The sequence below is a fragment of the Eurosta solidaginis genome, chromosome 1, assembly GCF_040869045.1.
Source record: "Eurosta solidaginis isolate ZX-2024a chromosome 1, ASM4086904v1, whole genome shotgun sequence".
Taxonomy (NCBI): domain Eukaryota; kingdom Metazoa; phylum Arthropoda; class Insecta; order Diptera; family Tephritidae; genus Eurosta; species Eurosta solidaginis.
The window spans coordinates 276,642,169-276,660,904 of NC_090319.1; the positions used below are offsets into that span (position 1 = coordinate 276,642,169).

The following is an 18,736-nucleotide window of genomic DNA, read 5'->3' on the forward strand; positions in this document are numbered from 1 at the left end:
CGCAAGCTGCTAGCATTATCAAAAACAAAGATCAAGTTTTAAGTTTGTGGGACACTGACGTCAACCCGGAGAGAAAAAAGAGTCTGCTGAAGCCCAAAGGCCTTAATATTGATAAATTGTGCTACGGATGGTTTGCGAAGGCTCGAAATAAGAGCATTCCTCTGTCAGGCACACTTATAAGGAGCAAAGCTAAAGAAATTGCAGTGAGACTCAATTACGACGATTTTAGTGCATCATCCCGCTGGCTCGCCAAGTGAAAATTTCTGACTTTTTTAAATTATTTTGAATATTTTGTACACAAAACTTTATTCTTTAATTTATGAACAAAGCTTTATGAACCTCCTAAATCAGTCTTATTTGTATGTATTAATATTCTTGTTTTGGAAATAAAACTGTTTAAACATTCATCAATAATACTTTTCTCATAAGCGGACACCTCTCATAAGCTTACAAATTTGGCAGTCTCTTAGGTGTCCGTTTAAGAGAGAGCACACTGTATTATGAAGTTATTAACTAGACTCAACAAAAAATTAAAATGAAGTAAAAATTTAAAAATGTTTTTAAAGAATATCAGAATAAAGTAGTCACAAAAAAAAAAACAACAAAAGAATTTTGGTTAATTTTTATGAGAAAAAACCTAAAAACCCCTACTGGGCTACGACGGCTTTTCACCACAGCCCCAAAATAAATTTTTCGTCACATATGATGTAATTTAATATATTATTTCTTAAATTGCTCATGGGCAAATTCGGTGGGATAATTTCTGGATATTTTTTGGGCAACTTCCTGATTGTTTCGGAATCATTTATTATTTTCGGGATTCTTTCGGTATTATTTTGGCATCATTTCAATTATATCAGGACTATTTCGGTTTATTTTTCGTACTGCTTCCAAATGTTATAGGGATTATTTAAACACTGTTATATCCAGGACTATACCTTGGTAATTATGGAATATTTTTCAAGGTGATTCCAGGACTACTATGGGATAGTTTCCAAGTGGTGGTCATAATTATTTCAGGGGTTTTTTCAGAATCACTTTAAGGTATTTTCGGGATTTATTCGAAGAATTATTCTTGGAATAATTTCTGGGTAATTTCTAGACTGTTTCAGGATCATTTGAGGAACGATTTAGGCACTCTTTCGACATAATATTGGCATATTCTTCGGGAAATTTCGACATAATTCGCAACTATTTTGGGACTATGTGCTCAGAAAAGGCAGTTGCAGTGCTGAATGACCCACTAGAACTGTATTTCATACCTTGTGCATTAGATGAGGGTGTTCCAGTAGTGAGTTCGTTTTTACCAGTTTAATTTTCCTTTTGGGGAAATTATCACCATTTGGCTAAAGGAACCATTAACTTGGATTTTTCATTATAAGGTAAAAAAGTATATTTAAATTTGCGTTTCAAATATATTTTGTTAACTCACGGTTGGTAATATGAAGTAAAGTTTTAGTTTTGGATTTGACGCTTTTAGAAACAGATTTAAATTTTCCTTCATTTAGTAATGATCACATCATTTGGCATAACATAACACTGTGTGACACCAATCATATCTCGAGTTGAGTGGAATAAGAATCGGGTAAAAAACCAAGTTTTCATCCCTCGGCGCACTCCTAAGCACAGCCCTCAAAACTCACTCTAGCCCCATCTTTAAGCCATACGTTTTATTCAAATATAGTTTACTAACTAAAGCGAAAACAGAATATATCTTATGAATTCGTTGATTTTTTTTTGGACAGCGAAATGAAAATTTGGCTTATGTTGTTTTTGTTGATATACCTGTTTTTGTGTTTTATTTTATTTTTTTATATAAACCATTTTAATTCTTACGTATAGACATGCGTTTTTATTATAACTACAACAATGCTTCATAAGATCTTTAATGGTAAAAAATAAAACAACTTGCATTTGCAATTTAATTTAAAATTTTATATGGAATACGTGATAAGTTTGTCAATATGATTTAACTATATTTATGATATACAATTAATAATTATCATTTACAACTTAACAAATACTTTTATTTTTAACTATTCAAATGAGCGCATTTTTTAGCATATTCTTAAAAATGAATTTGTTTACAACAACAATAATTGTTCGTGAACATTTAAATTTTTTATTTATTTATTTTTTTTCGTTTATGATCTACCTACTAAAAAATCACAAAACACACATATTTACTTGTAAAACGTAAAATTGTAAAAAGATACATACATATGTAGATATTCGCAATAGTCGGGAAAACCTTGTGTGCTTAAAGCTTGGAATTTCAGGGAGTGATACTCCTTTTTGGGCAGGAAAAGTATTTTTTTGCGTGTATCAGAAAAACAAATTCACATCCGTACACAAAAGTAAATCTGCCTAGTATCCATGTAGCTAAAGCGTTTGACTTTCACATATTTATGTACATTAGGGTGGTCTTTATAAATGAATTTTCCGATTTTCTACACACTAAACCCTTCAAATGGCAATACTAAGGTCAAAAATATTACCTTTAAACTTTACTTCTGATTGGAGAGGGATCAAAGTTAAGATGTTTTCTATGCAGACTTAGAAAGCCACAATTTAAATTTAAATTGATTGGGTTTACATAAATAAATATTTACTTTGCCCCTCTGCGACGTCCCTTTACTGTCCGCAATCAGGAACAAAATATTTATGTGATATTTTTCACATCGGTATTAACGTTTGAAGGGGTGAGATTGGAAAAAAGTTTTTGTTTGATTAATAAGGACCATCCTAATGTACATACAACTATACATATTTCGAATCATTTTGTTATATCGTTTAATTTTAGTTAATTTATTTTTTATTTTGTACATGCATTTACTTAAAACATACATACCTACATTCATCTTCAGTGCAAGTTAACAACAAATACAAACATACATAAAACTTTACATAAGTATTAACACACATAATAATGTAAACTTTTTTAGTAAGTTTTTGTTTTTGTGTGCTAATTATTCTATGCTAAAATTACAATACAATCATTAAGTTAAACGTTCATTTGTTTTCACTAGATTTAATTCCATGTTCTATATCTTAATGTTAGGATTCTGATATTGGTGTGCTTCGTTACAGTTCGGAATTACCAGAACTTATTTTTTTTTTATACTATACTTAGTTTCTATACTGTTTTATGAACTAAGTAAATATATATGTACATTCATAATTTCATCTCTACAATTCCATTCATAAATTCATAAGTCATTATTTTTATGTTTGTTTGATAAGAGAGATATTTTAAAAACAACTTGTTTTTAATATTTAAGATATTTATTATCCTGTTCATTTTTTTCATTTATTTTTTTTTTATTAATGTTCTGAAAATAACAGAGATAGGACCACTCAGCCATATGAATGCGCCGCTACTCCCCCACTAACAACAAAAAACAATACTTAGAGACCAATTGCACAGCGAGCAGCGGGGCATTCATATGGCTGAGTGGTTTAAGGCATCTGCCTTTACACTCGTATGAATGTTGGAGATTTGAGTTCAATACTCAGCTCCCGAGAAGCTATCTGATGAAGAAGCGCAATTCAGAAACATGACCATCGCCGTTTGTAAACTTTGCAATTTTTTTTCTAATATCAATAACAAAAACAATTGAACAATTGTATAAAGCAATATGAACACTTCTCGCTAATTAAATACAGATAATTATAAAAGTTTTTAAACGGAAAAATTTTGTGTGTGATGAGTTAAAATTATAGAATAAAAGCAATCTTAAGAAACAAATTATTGCAGAAAATTCGTTAATAATAATACGTTTATAAAATTTTAACAAATACTTAAAAAAAAAAAACAAAAATATTATCAGCCCAATTCTAAACAAAAATTCCGTGCGAGTTTTTGCCCTTCTCCCATTCCTCGTATTCTAAATAAAAAATCCTTGTTAGTTTTTTCACTTCTCCCTATCCTCTTATTCTAAACAATCTTCGAAAAAGGGAAAAACGGTTAAATGGAGAAAAGTGGGTATTATGAATGTGTTTGAAAGAGAGATTTCTGTGCCATTTTTTAGGAGTTTTTTCACATGTTGGATTAAAGGGAATGCATCAAAATGGTTTACGTTTACTGTTTCTTATACGAAAATACAATACTTGTACAAATTTGTGCTAAATTACATTAACATTCTACCACAAAACACTTTGTTACAGTCCAAAAGTATACAAATAAGCAACAGAAGAGTTCTTAGCAAATTTGATGCAGTCATCCAGAAATTGCGCAAGGATTTTTTAAGAAGGCTTCAGTTGATTTTGGCATATGACGACAGAGGAATTCAACTCGGCTTGGCCTCCAGAATATTGTTTTGCTGAATGGAAGCAGGCAACTCCAGCGGATTTGTGCTATCGCGCTGTCTTCTTCTTACGCTCCTCTTTCTTATGCTCCTCTGTTCTATGGCACCAATTCGTTACTCATTTTATATGAAATGCAATACTGTGTTTTGTTTGTATAATTTGTTTTAATTATAAAAAATCCGAGGTAATATTTGGAATTGGGCTGTATAAAATAATTATTGCAAAGAAAATTACTGAAATGTTATATAATTTATAACTCTCGATAGAAGAACACATTTGAAAAAGCCTTTTCGATAGTTACAAAGGCTTTCCCGAATTTCAATGAAATTGTTTATGCTAAATATCCATTGGTAGCTAGAGTTACAATGGAATGCCCCACATATGTATATGCATGTACCTTAACAATTAATATGCTGGGTTGTTGTTGTTGTTGTAGCAGTGCTTCGCCCCATCCAATAGGTGCGACCGATCACAAATTGTCATCAATATCCTCTAACGGGATCCAAGGAAACTTGCTGATTCAACAGGGGTGGACCATAATGAGAGGGGTGTTAGAGGCGCTGGTCCCACATTACAATTAACGAGATGGTTGGTGTCATGTGGGGCACATTGCAAGCTGGGCATACATTTTGTATGTCGGGGCTAATTCTGGATAGGTAAAAGTTTAACCTGTTACAGTATCCAGATCGAAGTTGAGCTAGATTGACTCGTGTTTCCCTAGGGAGTGTGCGTTCCTCCTCCACAAGTTTTAGGTACTGCACATTAACCCCATCTAATATGCTGAGTAAAGCCGTGTGCAAGAAAAACGATCGAATCAGGCTCCGGTTCCGGCTGTGCAGAAGTTTGGGCGGATGCTTTGAAAGAACAGAAGAGTCGAACCGCTCTCAATTCGGTGCAACACAAAGGAGCACCGCAAATTATTTCAAATTACCGCACGGTTTCCGCAAAACCTGTCCTGGCCGCATCGATATATGTATCTTCTCGCTGAAGAACTAAAAGGAATATATGACAACGGGACGACCGTCGTGGTGTGGTGTAGAAGGTCGGTAGGTTCTGGTTTCGAATCCCGAGCAAAGCTACACCAAAAAATGTATAATTAAGTTTTTTCAATTGGAATAATTAAAATCTTTAAAAGGGAGGTCGCCTCTCGGCAATGGTTCGGCAAACACTCCAATTGTATTTCCGGCATAAAAAGCTTGTCAGTGAAAATTCATCTACCTTCCAGGTGCCGTTCGGATTCTAAATTCTAATAAAAATCAAAAAAAAAAAAAAAAAAAAAATAGAACTACGCAGTAGTAACAAATTAAAAGAGAAGCCCGAAGTATTTTGGTTGTATTGGGTCAATGCTAGAAGAATCCTGGTAGTGCGAGAAGAATCGATGTGTCGCTGGCTATAGCAGCGAAGCAGAACTACTGCGGAAAGTGGACTAGCAAGTTACTACTTGACCGGATATTTGGTTAAAGTGATCACGTGTACCGGTCGACTTCTACTTGACCTCTTTTTTACCGTACAGCCTCTGTGGAAATATAGACGTTGGTTATATGCGCATATTTCGCTAAGTAGAAGCGACACTTGGCGACCTAGTCCCGAACAACGTCGCCAAAACATGGCCTGCGCAAGGTACATGCGGCACGTTTGCCGCAGAGATCGAATAATGCAATTCCTGAACCGAAGTAGTTCTAAATAAGTCCTAGGTACGGACAATTTTCTAAACCGCGTGGGAGTTGAAAAAAAGAGGAAGGAGTCTTTCACTCGGAGGAATTCGTTCAATATTGCATTTGAAAAGAGGGATTGTGTCATTTGGAGATACTTCACACGAAGGACATACATAGGGTACGTCAGGAGTAACTAAGGGTACGCATCGTCTTCAGAAATTTGCCTTTCTTTTCGATTTTCTGAACTCTGACTTGGGTAACATTAACTACTCAGGTGCCCAAGGCAATTTTAGAGCAGTGTTTTGGGAATGTTGCATCTCTGTGCAATGTGTTCCACTAACGAATGTGACGCCCAAGATTTTACTTAACCTGACATTCACGAGTCTTATCCTATCGACGCAGATAATGATGGTCGTAGACTTCGTCGCAGGCAGAGACTCTGTGCAGAAACCAAAAGTCTGGATGCACGAAGATGCGATATTTTGAGGAAAATGAAATCATAGCTCTATTTGACGTATTTCTTCTAGTATTTTATAACATAGGTCCTGGTTTTTGATCGGGTTTTTCAGTTTGGGCGTTAAATAAACTTTTGGTAACACTACAGTCTAATTCAGACAATGTGTGGTCCTCATGGACCGGCCAGTTCAACCTAACCTAACCTCTATTCGACGTAGAAATGGAGTAGACCGAAGAGCCTTCAAAGATAAGAAATCGAAAAAATTTAGCGGGTTCCGGCCCCTATATAAAATATCTAAGTCATTATGGTCAAATATATAGTGTGACGGAGAGAGAGCGGAGGCGGGGAAGAGGGTCAACGTGCGGATATTCATAAGTCACAAGCGCTTCGCAATCTTCTTGTATGCCGTTATTTCCGCGCATTCATCTTTCATTCATTTGCGACCTCGCATATGCATTTAAATATAATATGTAGCTACTCCCTACCAGCTCATATCAGATGTGACTTCCGATTCGCATGCTCTATAGCCGCTAAAAGTTCATGTTTCTGACGCACATACAATCTACCCTTACGCCAAGGATTTTGTAGTTGAAGAGGTTTGAAATCATCACGTAAACAGCGTTCCCGAGCACCAATAACAGCAACCAAACAAAAGTTGTCCAACATATCCGCTGTATAGATGGGACCATTATTACCCTTTAGCACCGCTGCCATATTTAGCTGTTTCACAACTAAATTTATAACTTCACGTGCTGTAGTCTTTGGTGTGACATGTAATTTTAGGCTGGTGCCACTCGCCAAACCCGTATTGTATGCAGTATAAACTTGTATGATGCCGGAGCTGGGCGCATTGGCCGCTTGTTCAGATCGTTGACTTGAACCACTCGACGTATCTTCTTGGCTGCTATGCCGTGAAAGGCTTTTTATGGAGGCAGTTTTTGCTGTTGTTGTTAAAGTTGATGTTGCGCTACTTGAACGTTCCTCGCTGCTCGTTGTGGGTTTGATGATATCTTTTGTTGGCGGTTCGAGGTTTGATTTGCGATAAAGACTACCATCACGCATATTTGCGCTAGAAGCTGCTTTCACCTTACCATCTATGCTATGCTCCGCCACAGCTTGACTGCTAGCTTTTGGCGCTTTGATGTCATAATCCGAGCTCGAAGATGTTTTCAATGAAATATTTGAAGAGCCGGTTGACAAGTAAGGTGCCGAGTTTGAGCAATGTGTGCTGCTGGCTAGCGAAGTTGGTGTTGGTGCATGTTGAGTAATGTTCGAAGTAGTTCGTTGTCGTCTTTGCATAGCTGTCGCATGCGTGTGCTTTCCAACTTTCAAGCTGGCCAGCGCTAATGTATCATCGGAGCGAGACGGCGGTATGGTAAATATTTGTTCCAGCTCGTTATTACTACCGAGTGCAGATTCGGCGCCCGAATAGTAGCTACGCGTTGTATACTGCGATGACGTCATTGAGTCACCGCTATTTTTACGTAGTGAGATGTCAGAGCTGGTGTAGCCACTCATACCGCTCACTTGTAATAAATGCGCTTGTGTGCTTGTCGAGCTGGCAGTCTTGCGCGAGTCGCTGCTGCTATTCGATTTGTTGGCGGACTGTTGCATGGGTAGACTCTGTGCGCAGGAGGTAGGCGTAATTGCACTGCGTCCCAAATTTTGCTCAGATTTTGAATGTTCAGCAGCTAAGCAGTTGTTGCCAGAACTGTGTGATGCTCCAGGTCCAGGCCAACTGCCACGTCCAGAGTTCTTTGTGTATTTAGCATCGCGCGATGGTGGCTGCAGTAGCTGTGTATCTTGACTACTTTCTCCTACACCTTTATTACCACTACTACTGCTACCAAAGGCGAGTATCTCCTTCATGATCTCTGAAGATTGCGTATTTTTGTCACGCGCAAAGGCAATCACGTCCATTAGCCAGCGTACGCTCTTCCATACAGCATTCAAGTTGGCTGATAGCTCGTGCAACTTTGCCAAACGTTCCTTCGCTGTTTGTAATTCGCTGGTAGAGAAAGCTTCGCGATGAGAATGCGTAGCCAATGCAGTATCCAGTTCCAGTATACAAGAGAGCCGCGCATATTTTTGTATGATGCCCGGTTGATACGTGCGCAGGTGTATCATTTCGAAGGATTGTATGCTGAGGCTTGCGAGATCATCGCGTTGCAGCAACAACTCCGGCTGCCCCGGTACGGCACAGGTCAGCTCTACAGCAGGACAAATGATTAGGAAGCTGATATCTTTGCTATGTTCAATAACTTCGATATCGTAGAGTCGATGCGTTTCAGCGTCTTGTGGTTTGATATTCATGTATGAGAAAAGCTTCTGCGTAGCTGTAGTGAGATCATAAAGAAAGAGTCGTTGTCCTTCCGTAGTCTCCTCTAAGTATGTGCCAAACTCGAACGCCATATTTAATGGACTACTACTGCGGCTGCCCGGCCTTGAGGTATTTCGACGTTTGAGAAATTGCCACTCGTCGGCTGTGATATGACTGTTGTCGCGCACTTTGCAATGCGGCAGCACATTGGGTGTCTTAATAGGCACGACCACTTGTATTTGATCCATTGAACATTGCATCTTTAAGTAACCCAAATAGAGACCTGGACTCAGACGTTGCATTGAAGCCTGATGATAGTGAATTTGTTCGGCAATGGAAGATATGAGCATATCATGTATATTGTAGTCCTCCAGCAGTGCGACAATCTTCTTTTGTAACTTATTTAAAGGCAACCAGCGCGAATTTAGTATGGATACAGTTTTTTGACTCTTTACAGCTTGTATGCACGTCAGCACAACGGTGCCGTGTGAATCACGTAAAGGCTTATAGAACAGTTGCCCTAAGTCATTGAGTCCTAACGTAGATTGCAATTGACAAACCGCTGATAGGAGTTTGGTACGAAAATGCACGGCAGATGTTAGGTTTCGTTCCATGTCCGTACGCAGTGACTTCACATCGTCCCATGTGCAAGCGACCTGTGACGTAGCACAATTAATCATATGGACAAATAATCAATAGCATAATTGCCTTAAATGGATCTAAGCACTCACCTTCATCAGCCAGTGATAGTCACTATGCAAGCTGCTTGAATATGTCTCGTCGATTTCGATGACGGGTAGAAAATCTTCGCTAGTGACCAGCACTTTGTCCTCACAGTAAATGATGCTTGCCAAGTAAATGCCGCTGGAAGTAAAAATTAGTAAGAGCTTAATGAATAAGGATGAGCGAGCTCTACCAAGACGCAAAAAATGGATTATGATTCAACGCGATATGGATAGCTTGGATATGTGCCAAAAGTGGCTTTCGGGCTGGGACTATTTAGGCTGGGTAGTAAGCAAAGAATCTGCAGGTCAGTAGTAACGATCATGTGGCTCTCTCAGGACAGTACAGTTTTAGAGACCACTGTAACGATGTTCGTTGACGGGTAAGCTCCTTCATATCCGCTGGTAAAATAAAGGAAATACGAGTCATGGCAAGATCACCTAACAAACTTTACTTAAGGAGAGCTAAGTGTCATATGTGAAGGAGGCTGTGGACTGCTTGACAGTTTCTTTCATTCTTGGCTTTGTGCGCTTCTAACAGGGAGCTTCTTATCGGGAGTCAGAGAAAAACATTCCTGACTGAGATTTCAGGGTATGGCATCCAAAAGAGCAACATGACAAAATCTGATGTTGCTCCAGAACAGAATTGCATACATTCGCGTTGCATTAAACTATGTCCGGACGTAAACGTCGGATCTGACCTCCACCCAATTATGTGCTCGACTTTGTTCACAATTGATGGTGCGCGTGCCACAATGCTATCTTGATCAGGTTGGATGCCTATATAAAGCCAATTTTATTCCATGGGCGATTGCTGCCATGGTTGCAATTCAAATCCACTTATCCGCTTTTGGATATCAACCGCAGCGCGAAGTTTTTAAATTGGGTATTTCAATAAAGCTCCAACCGAAGCCACTTTCGGCGGAGCTTCTTCCTACTCCGGATGGGCACTCAGGTCAGGTTTTGGCTTTCTTAATACAATAGCGTTTCATAATGACAATATAACGCGCTTTGAGACTTTGTGAATCCCTTGCATGTGCCTTAACATCGATCCTTAAAAAAACAAAACTTACCGCCTTAGGTGCTTTTGAAACTTTGATGCCACTGAAAATAGTTGCTTTATGGTAGTCTTCTTTTTTGGATTACGCCTTTGTGCCGGGCAAACATCCAATGTCAATTCCGATACATCCGCTGGTCGTGCCAATCGCACTGCTGTAAATAGATTGTCTAAAGCAAGCTGCCGGCCCACATAACGATCTTCGCGGTTATTATAATCGCGCCAACCTATCACAAACCGAACGAAATAAACAATTAAGAACGGAAATTGAAAAAAGCTAAAAATTTCAAGGCAAAACTTACACGATGGCACAACGCTCGCTGGTACTGATGTTTTAAATGGACCCCATCCCTTAACATTGCCACAGGTAGCACGTATGAAGTAGCGACGTCCTTGCGTCAACCCACCAATTTTACATTGTGTACCCATATTGCCATGAAAACTCATCCAATCCACCAGCTCACGTTCGCCCACAATGTTACTGAAATCGGCACGAGTCGACCATTGCACTGTTGTTGTTGTGTGTGTGTGCGTGTTTGTGTGTAGCATAGGAACCGTAACGTAGATCGACGAAGAGTTTGGTTGGGTGGTCGAGTTGTCGTATCAAAGTGGTTTTTGTGTCGATTTTGCGGATAGTTGAATAAACAATCAGAAATAGAAAGAAAAAAATGAAAATAAACAAAAGCAGTGAAATGAAATCTATTGAATCGAATGGCTTTGGTCGGCAAGGCAAACACTGCCTGTATATGCAATTTGTCGACACCTTCTAGCCACATCCCACCTACAGGCGTACCCACCATTTATTAAACATTCATAATTGCTGTTTTTTCTCATCTTTTTTGCTTAACTTACCTTTGAATTTAGTGCCAATTGCTCCATCGAACGGTTCGATTATTTGCAGCGCAATTGAGTTCTCACCCGTTACATCAACCGTAACTGCGGCAGGTGCATCCGGTGGGCGTGTCTGATCCCAACCTAGCAGCAAGCGTCTCAAACCCTTAACACGTCGCTCCCAAATGCCTATTTGCTTTTCGATTTCATTGCCTGTGCAGCCAGTCACCGAGGAGCCAGTGTTACCTGTGTTGATGGCAAAAAACAACAACAAACAAATAAGCAAATGAATCAATGAATAAATACAAATGAATGCGCTATTGAAAGGATATACAAATAAACAATGGGCGGGCACTAAAAAAACAAAAAGATAAGAGTCAGGAGTCTTGTAATATTAATCAGCCGATTTGCTTGTTGGTTGCTTTCTATTTCGTTGCAGAAGTGTTGACAAGGCTGATAAATAATTTCTACAAACAATTCAGGTTAATATCTTAATTGTTTATTATTCTGTGATGGACAGGATGACAAACGTGAATGATACTTGCAAGAGAAAGATTGAGAACTTAGTGGGGCGGTATTTGAAGCAAAATACAGCTGACTGCTTTTTCTGCCTAAGACTGGAGAAGTTAGAGTTGCTTGGAACAAAAAATTTAAATATTGACTAACTCTCAGCCGGAGTCCAAAGCGTACCAGAAACTTAATATCCAGATACAAGAGTCTTGAATGTGGAATGTACTGTTCCTTTCAAAAGAAGACTGTCTTGTTAATGTCTTCGTCAGGTTCACAACACTGCCATATAGGAAACTGGTTGAACGGTGCAAGGCAGGAAGACAATAGGACCTAACGATTTCGATACCTGGAGATGGTGGAAACCGCAAGATGAGGCATTTTCTTCTTCTTCTTGTAGCAGTGCTTCGCTCCATCGAATAGGTGCTATCACTCACTTCATCATCGATATCCTCTAACGGAAGTCCAAGGAAACTTGCAGTTTCAACAGGGTTTGACAAAAGAAACATGAGTATTGGCTCCACATTACAAGTGTAGAGATGGTTGGTGTCATGTGGAGACACATTAAATGCAGGACAAACATTGCGTACGTCAGAGTTGATTCTGAATAAAGAAGAGTTTAACATATTACAGTATTCCGATCAAAGTTGTGCCAGAGTGGCGCGCGTCTCCCGGGGAAGTCTGCTTTCTTCAACTGCGTGTTCCGGGTATTTGACATTGACAACAGGTTCCACTGGCATTTACCGGCATAGGACTTTGTCGACTCCACCGTGGTGTGATGGTAGCGTGCTCCGCCTGCCACACCGAATGCCCTGGGTTCACACCCCGTGCAAAGCAACATCAAAATTTTAGAAATAAGGGTTTTCAATTAGAAGAAAATTTTTCTACGCGGGGCCGCCCCTCGGCAGTGTTTGGCAAGCACTCCGAGTGTATTTCTGCCATGAAGAGCTCTCAGTGAAAACTCATCTGCCCCGCAGATGCCGTCCGGAGGCGGCATAAAACAAATAGGTCCCGTGCCGTTAATTTGTAGGAAAAATTAAAAAGGAACACGACGCAATTTGGATGAGAAGCTCGGCCTAAAATCTCTTCGGAGGTTATCGCGCCTTACATTTATTTATTTTTTATTTTTACTTTGTCGACTCTGTGTGGCGTTTCTGTGTGCCGTTTCTGTGTGCCGGATTTCTTCATAGTGCTTAAGGAGATGACTCTTTATGTACATAAGAAATGGGGCCTCTTCAATCAGATGTTTGTTAGGATTCCGAGGTTTCTGAGTATTAAACAGAAACTATTTGTTCAGCATTTAGTTTCTCTCATTTATGGGAAGTATTACCGTCTCACTGTGTAGATATGTTCTGGCGACCTAAGAAGAAATTTTGTGCCATTTTTGAGGGCGAAGTTTTGACAGGCATGTGGCGTTGTGAATATATTCGCTAAAGCTTGGTCGGATATATTGCCAAGTTTCGCGCAGCGAAAGCCTAGAAAGACTAGAGAGTTGGTTGTTAATTTTACAGCTATGCTATCAATGGATGGACCAGGACCTGTTGCCACTATCGTGCATTCATCGGTGTAGGAAGCAATGCTAACTCTCTCTGGTGAGGAAGTGAACTTCGATTTGTAAGGGCGTAGCCTCGTTTTTGGTTTTTTGTAAAGTGATATTTTCCAATAGATTGAGATTATACGATTCATGGGTATATACCTAGACGAAACATCTGATACTCCAATCCATGGCAACGGAGCATACGTTCCGTACGAATAATAGGTAAGGAGCATGGCATCTAGACAAAATATGATTGGTCCGGGGCTACAGTCATACGGATTTTTTTGAAACAACGCAGCGGGCTGTAGCGAAATCGGAATTCAGGTGGCTCCCTAAAGCCTGTCCTCGTACAGGTGGGCCTCAAGTCAACTAAGCAAATGGAGCGCATACCTCGTGTGGGGTAGAAAGATTTTTCTCTCCGGAACCACGCGACCCGTCGAAATCTTTAAGTTCACTAAGTCTCGTTTATCATTAGTGATTGGTGCTATGAAAGTTCACTTGGCTGTGTTTAAATCAACTGTAAAATGTATGTATATTGGAACGATTTTCTGGCAACCCTTGTCAAATTTGGTTGGAATACAAAACGGTTTCGGCGTTGTTCCATCTTCAGTGTAATTTTTCGTACTAGAAAAATGTAGAGGTGAAAGCATCTAGTCCCCTCATGCTTGATTGTCCAGCTTTTGCCAGACTAGGCAAAACTATTCTAGTCTAAGCTTGTTCGCCCCTCCGGTGAGGTTATTCAAAGTCGAGATCAGTCCTGATCGAAACTACATCGTTAAAAGGCCGCGACTCGATAAGTCAGTAGAGAACGGTAAATAAATTTTTTGTATTATCACGTTCTCTCCGACCGGTAAAGCCACGCCTCATCCTAATCTGTGTTCATGGCTATGGCTAGTGGATATTAAATATTATACATAATAAAACATACCGATAATAATACTTGATATGGACGGTCGTGTTGAGAATGAGGGCTGGCAGAGACCACCATCTGAAGTGCCACTTAAATCCTGTATTCGAGACTCTGCATCCTTAAGTAGTCCATTTAATTTATTGCCAATGGTGTCTGTGGAAACTGTAGATAAAAAAAAATCGTGTTGAAAAATCTTGCTGATTTCAAATATGTAAAAGCTCCTTTCAAAAAAAAAATTAAACACCCTAATGAACGGAAACTTAAGTATGTGGTTGGTTTTCCTAAGGCTAGCCCATCCTTTTCTTTGGGTAGCCCATCCTTCCCAAAAAAATTATCGGAAAAAAATTTCAAGCTGTGTGAAGCTGGCACCCCAAAATGCACTTTTTTGCAGGGGCTGAAACTGTTATTCTTGTATAATATAATTCCTTGCAACCCTATTAATTTTGGACTTTAAATATATTTGGATCAAGATAAAAATTATTTTATTTTTCGAGTCCGATAGAACTAGTTAAACTCGGACTTTTAAAAATAAAAAATAAATTTTTTTTTAATTCGGATAAGCCGTTTCTTTGTTATCAAGCGGGACTTTTATTTTGCCCTTAAAAAATAAGTCCGGATTTAACTTTTATTTCCGGACTTTTATTTTTAAAAGTCAGAGTTTAACTAGTTCTATCGGACTCAAACAATGAAAGTAAAAATTTTACTTTTATAAGTGGACTTTTATGGAAAAAGTTCGAAAAATAAAAAGGATGCATGATTCGACACGATATTGCTATAGGGATACCTGGGAACTCAAACATTTTACCCGAGGACAATTTTTTGACCAGGACTTTTTCAACTCCGAAAAAAATTAATAATGATTTTCCGTTCCTGCTTTTTTGGTACAAACTATGCGTTAGCGCATCTATGAAAAAAATTATGATTGTTTTCTTACTGTGGTTCGGAAAGGAAATTATCGGAAGCGAAAGGAAAGGAAAAACAAATGAGAGGATAAGAAAAGAAATATTGGAAGGATAGATGAATGGATTTGCAACTCTTTGTTTCGAGAGAGCGCTGTCAAAATGCACATTTTTTATAACATTTATCAATGATGCCACTCCAAACAAAAATGAATAGATCTGAAAATGGGGATTTTTGACATACATTTCGGCGATTATAGTTTCAATCATTTAATAAAATGATAGTCGCAAAATATTTATGTCCTTAAAGTTATTTTACAATAATACGACTAGTTAGAGTTAAATATAAACAAATCTAAGTTAAATTTACATTTCGATTAAATTAATTAGTCAAATATTGTAACGCATTTAACTCGCAGTGAAAACCATATATTCTTTTGAAATTTCAGTAAATCGGACCTATGATATAATAGTTAACATTATTTAATGGATAGGGCTTATCCTAGATGTCTGGAGTTCCAGGTTCTGTGATCAAAATGGACTGGTTGCATCGGGAGTTCATATTTACAAAACCTATTTTTAGTGATAACTTTTGAATGGGAAATAATATTTACCCTCCGCCTTCGAACTAATAATACTTACACTAAAACAAGTATTTTTATCCTTTTTGCCATAATTTTTGAACGCTATTCTACAGTTGTAGGTCAAACTAAAGTTTACAAAAATTTTTGGCACGTTTTTCGTTTTGGCTGGCACATTTTTTGTTCTGGCACCCGCTTCAGCTGGCGCGAGGGATTTATCTGTGATTGTTGCCAGCAACAACTAGAAGATAAATCCCTCGTGAGTGCGAAAATATGAGAGCGTAAGCAAAAGATTCGTATCAATCTAATCTATGATTGGAAGTCAAACCCGAAACCGAACGGCTGTTTACCAATTTGTTTCGGTTTATTATCTGTGGATGTGGGCGTGTTATCCTTTTCTTATCGACGAGTTATCGGTTTTTATGGGTGTGTTATCAACGAAGTATAGACACGTTATCTATTTTTTATCAAGTCTTATAAACTTACTACCGAAAACAACGATTATCGATGAGTTATGGGATTAAAGTAGTTGATAAGCGCAACTCTTAGCTTCCGCAACTCAATTGTCAACCTCACCTACGCGATGCGAATACTTAGCAGGTGATTCTCTGGCGACCCAAGTTTGTTATGAAACCTAGGGGGAGGGGTGGGATGGCCTTGAAGGTTCAATGCGGTCATATTAAATTATTCCCGAGAAGCTCGGGCTGGTACCTCAATGGTGCTTGTTACCGGAACGTACTGGATATATGTATGTATGTATATACGACAAAGAATCATCAACATCGATAACACTCTCCAAACCTTCGGAGAGTGTCCTTATCGATACAAGTTATCGCTTTTTTATAAAAAGTTCATCGATTTACTGTCGAAAGGTAATCGATTATCTAGTAGTTTTACCAATTATTTGTCTTTGTGTTATCGATTTTTTATCGAAAAAACAGATTTATTTTCGAAAAGTTGTCGACTTACTGTCGTAAAATTATCAATTTACTATCGAAAAGCTACTGACTAATTATCGAAAAGTTATCGATTTGTTATCAAAGTAATTTTTTATCGATTTAATATCTAAAAGCTATCGATTTTTATTAAAAGGTTATCAAAAAGTTATCGATTTGCTATTGAAGTGTTACCAAATTGTTAACAGCTGGTTATCAATTTGTAAACGACGACTGTTTGGTTTGTTATAAAACAGACATCGAAAAAACTTCAATGTAAAACCGATGCCACATCTGCTGCCAACATTCGAGGGAATTCCTCTTTTCTGACTCAATTCTCTTTCCGATCTAACTGTTCACCTACTTTTTCTCAAACAATATTAATATGGCCATCCGTTTTTTTTTAATAAAAAATATTAGAGAATATATCAAATGTTTAAGTACTCAATTTCTTTCCTAACCATTTTTTTGTTTAGCATTTTTAAGTGCATTTCATATTATCGATTTCTCTTCTTGTGATTTTTACAATAATTTTGTATAACTAAATAACAAGGATTCTCCACAAACGAAACGATACCATTTGGCTTCGGTAAATATTAAAATTAACTTAACGAAATGATTTCGATTCGCTTTCGCTCGAAACGAAACCACTTCGTTAACGTTATAAACCCATTGAAACGCTCGGCCTGAGCGTGAATTTCACTGACACACAACCGAACGCGTGTTATAGCTTTGACGCACACTTCGTTTTAAGGCCGCGGCACAATGAGATTTTTCTTAAAGGTGCGTTTAATACAAGCTTAAGCATTCCAGTAACATTGCCACAATCAACCAAGATGTTGCGTTCATAAATATCAGACTTGGCAATTGAAGTTTATTTCGACTTACCCATTCACATACAAAATTTCGCGAAGCACGGTTATAAACATTCTCCTTATACAACAAAAATACTTGCTAACATATTTTATGCCGTACTCATTTGTTTTATTGCAGTTTTTAATTGCGAACAATGTTAGAAAAGTTACCAACGAGTGCGAAAAATAATTTCACTTGCAAAGTGTGAGAGCACCCTCAATTGAAGCAAATACCAAGTTCTTCTTCTTATGCTTTGCTTGCAACAAATGTTGGGCGTTAGCTACTTTTCCATGTCAGATGGCGCTTGTGTCGCTCAATCTAACGTTCTCCATAAAAATATGTGCAATCTACTCATAACGCATAAGATTGAGTTAAACGCAAATATATGAAAAATTGCTTATGTGACGGGGCTTGTACAGTTTAAAGGTATTACTTACGTTTCAACATAACCGGCATTATTTCGTTTCGGTTAAAAACGAAATGAAATTGTTTTGATAACTGCTTTAACAAAAACATTCGCAAGTGTTTCAACGGAAACTATTCTTGATTAACATGAAACTTAACGTCACGATGCAGCCTTAGTAAATACAAAAGCGAACGATTTCAATGCGATTACTAGAATCGTGCCCAAATAAAAAATCGTGCGATGGTGACTCAAACAAGAACCGAAAAATCCATTAAAAACGAAACCAAACCCGAACCACTTTTTTTGAGGAGCCTTTGACAAAATTTAGAAAAGTCAAAGTTTTGCTATAATATTTTACTAGTTTCTGCCAGAATAAAACAATTGAATAAATTGTGTTGGCTGAAATATTGTAGCTTATCTTGAGTAAAACGTAGTAGTGTAGTGAATGAAAAAATTTTTCGAACAACGTAGTAAATCTATTAAGAACGTCACGAAGTTCTTACCCTGATACTTACATTTCACTTATTAATTTGAACGGAAAAATAATGCAATATAAAGTTATATTTTACTGGAAACATAAGAATCATAAACTTTTCTAATTTATTAACAATATCAATTTAACTTACATTGGGTTCCTTCGATGGCGCCATGTTGTAAAAGCATTTTTGTCATTGAACGATTATTGCTAAGAACAGCGACATCCAAAGCCGAAAGACCATCAGTATTTATGCTGTTATGATGGTGCGTTATAAGGAA

General features: G+C 37.9%; 1 protein-coding gene across 5 annotated transcripts in view; it reads right to left on the reverse strand.

The window, feature by feature from the left end:
• Positions 1-1,782: 1,782 nt before the first annotated feature.
• Positions 1,783-18,736, reverse strand: part of wake (wide awake) — a 409,422-nt gene continuing 392,468 nt past the window's right edge. For all 5 annotated transcript variants that reach the window (XM_067760882.1, XM_067760879.1, XM_067760880.1 and 2 more), the window contains 7 exons: positions 18,607-18,710; positions 14,323-14,466; positions 11,372-11,596; positions 10,822-11,028; positions 10,536-10,746; positions 9,472-9,604; positions 1,783-9,396 (listed from right to left, as the gene is read on the reverse strand). In XM_067760882.1, coding sequence (XP_067616983.1) covers positions 6,910-9,396; positions 9,472-9,604; positions 10,536-10,746; positions 10,822-11,028; positions 11,372-11,596; positions 14,323-14,466; positions 18,607-18,710 — 3,511 coding nt within the window. In that variant the 3' untranslated portion in view covers positions 1,783-6,909. The remainder of the gene's footprint in view (positions 9,397-9,471; positions 9,605-10,535; positions 10,747-10,821; positions 11,029-11,371; positions 11,597-14,322; positions 14,467-18,606; positions 18,711-18,736) is intronic.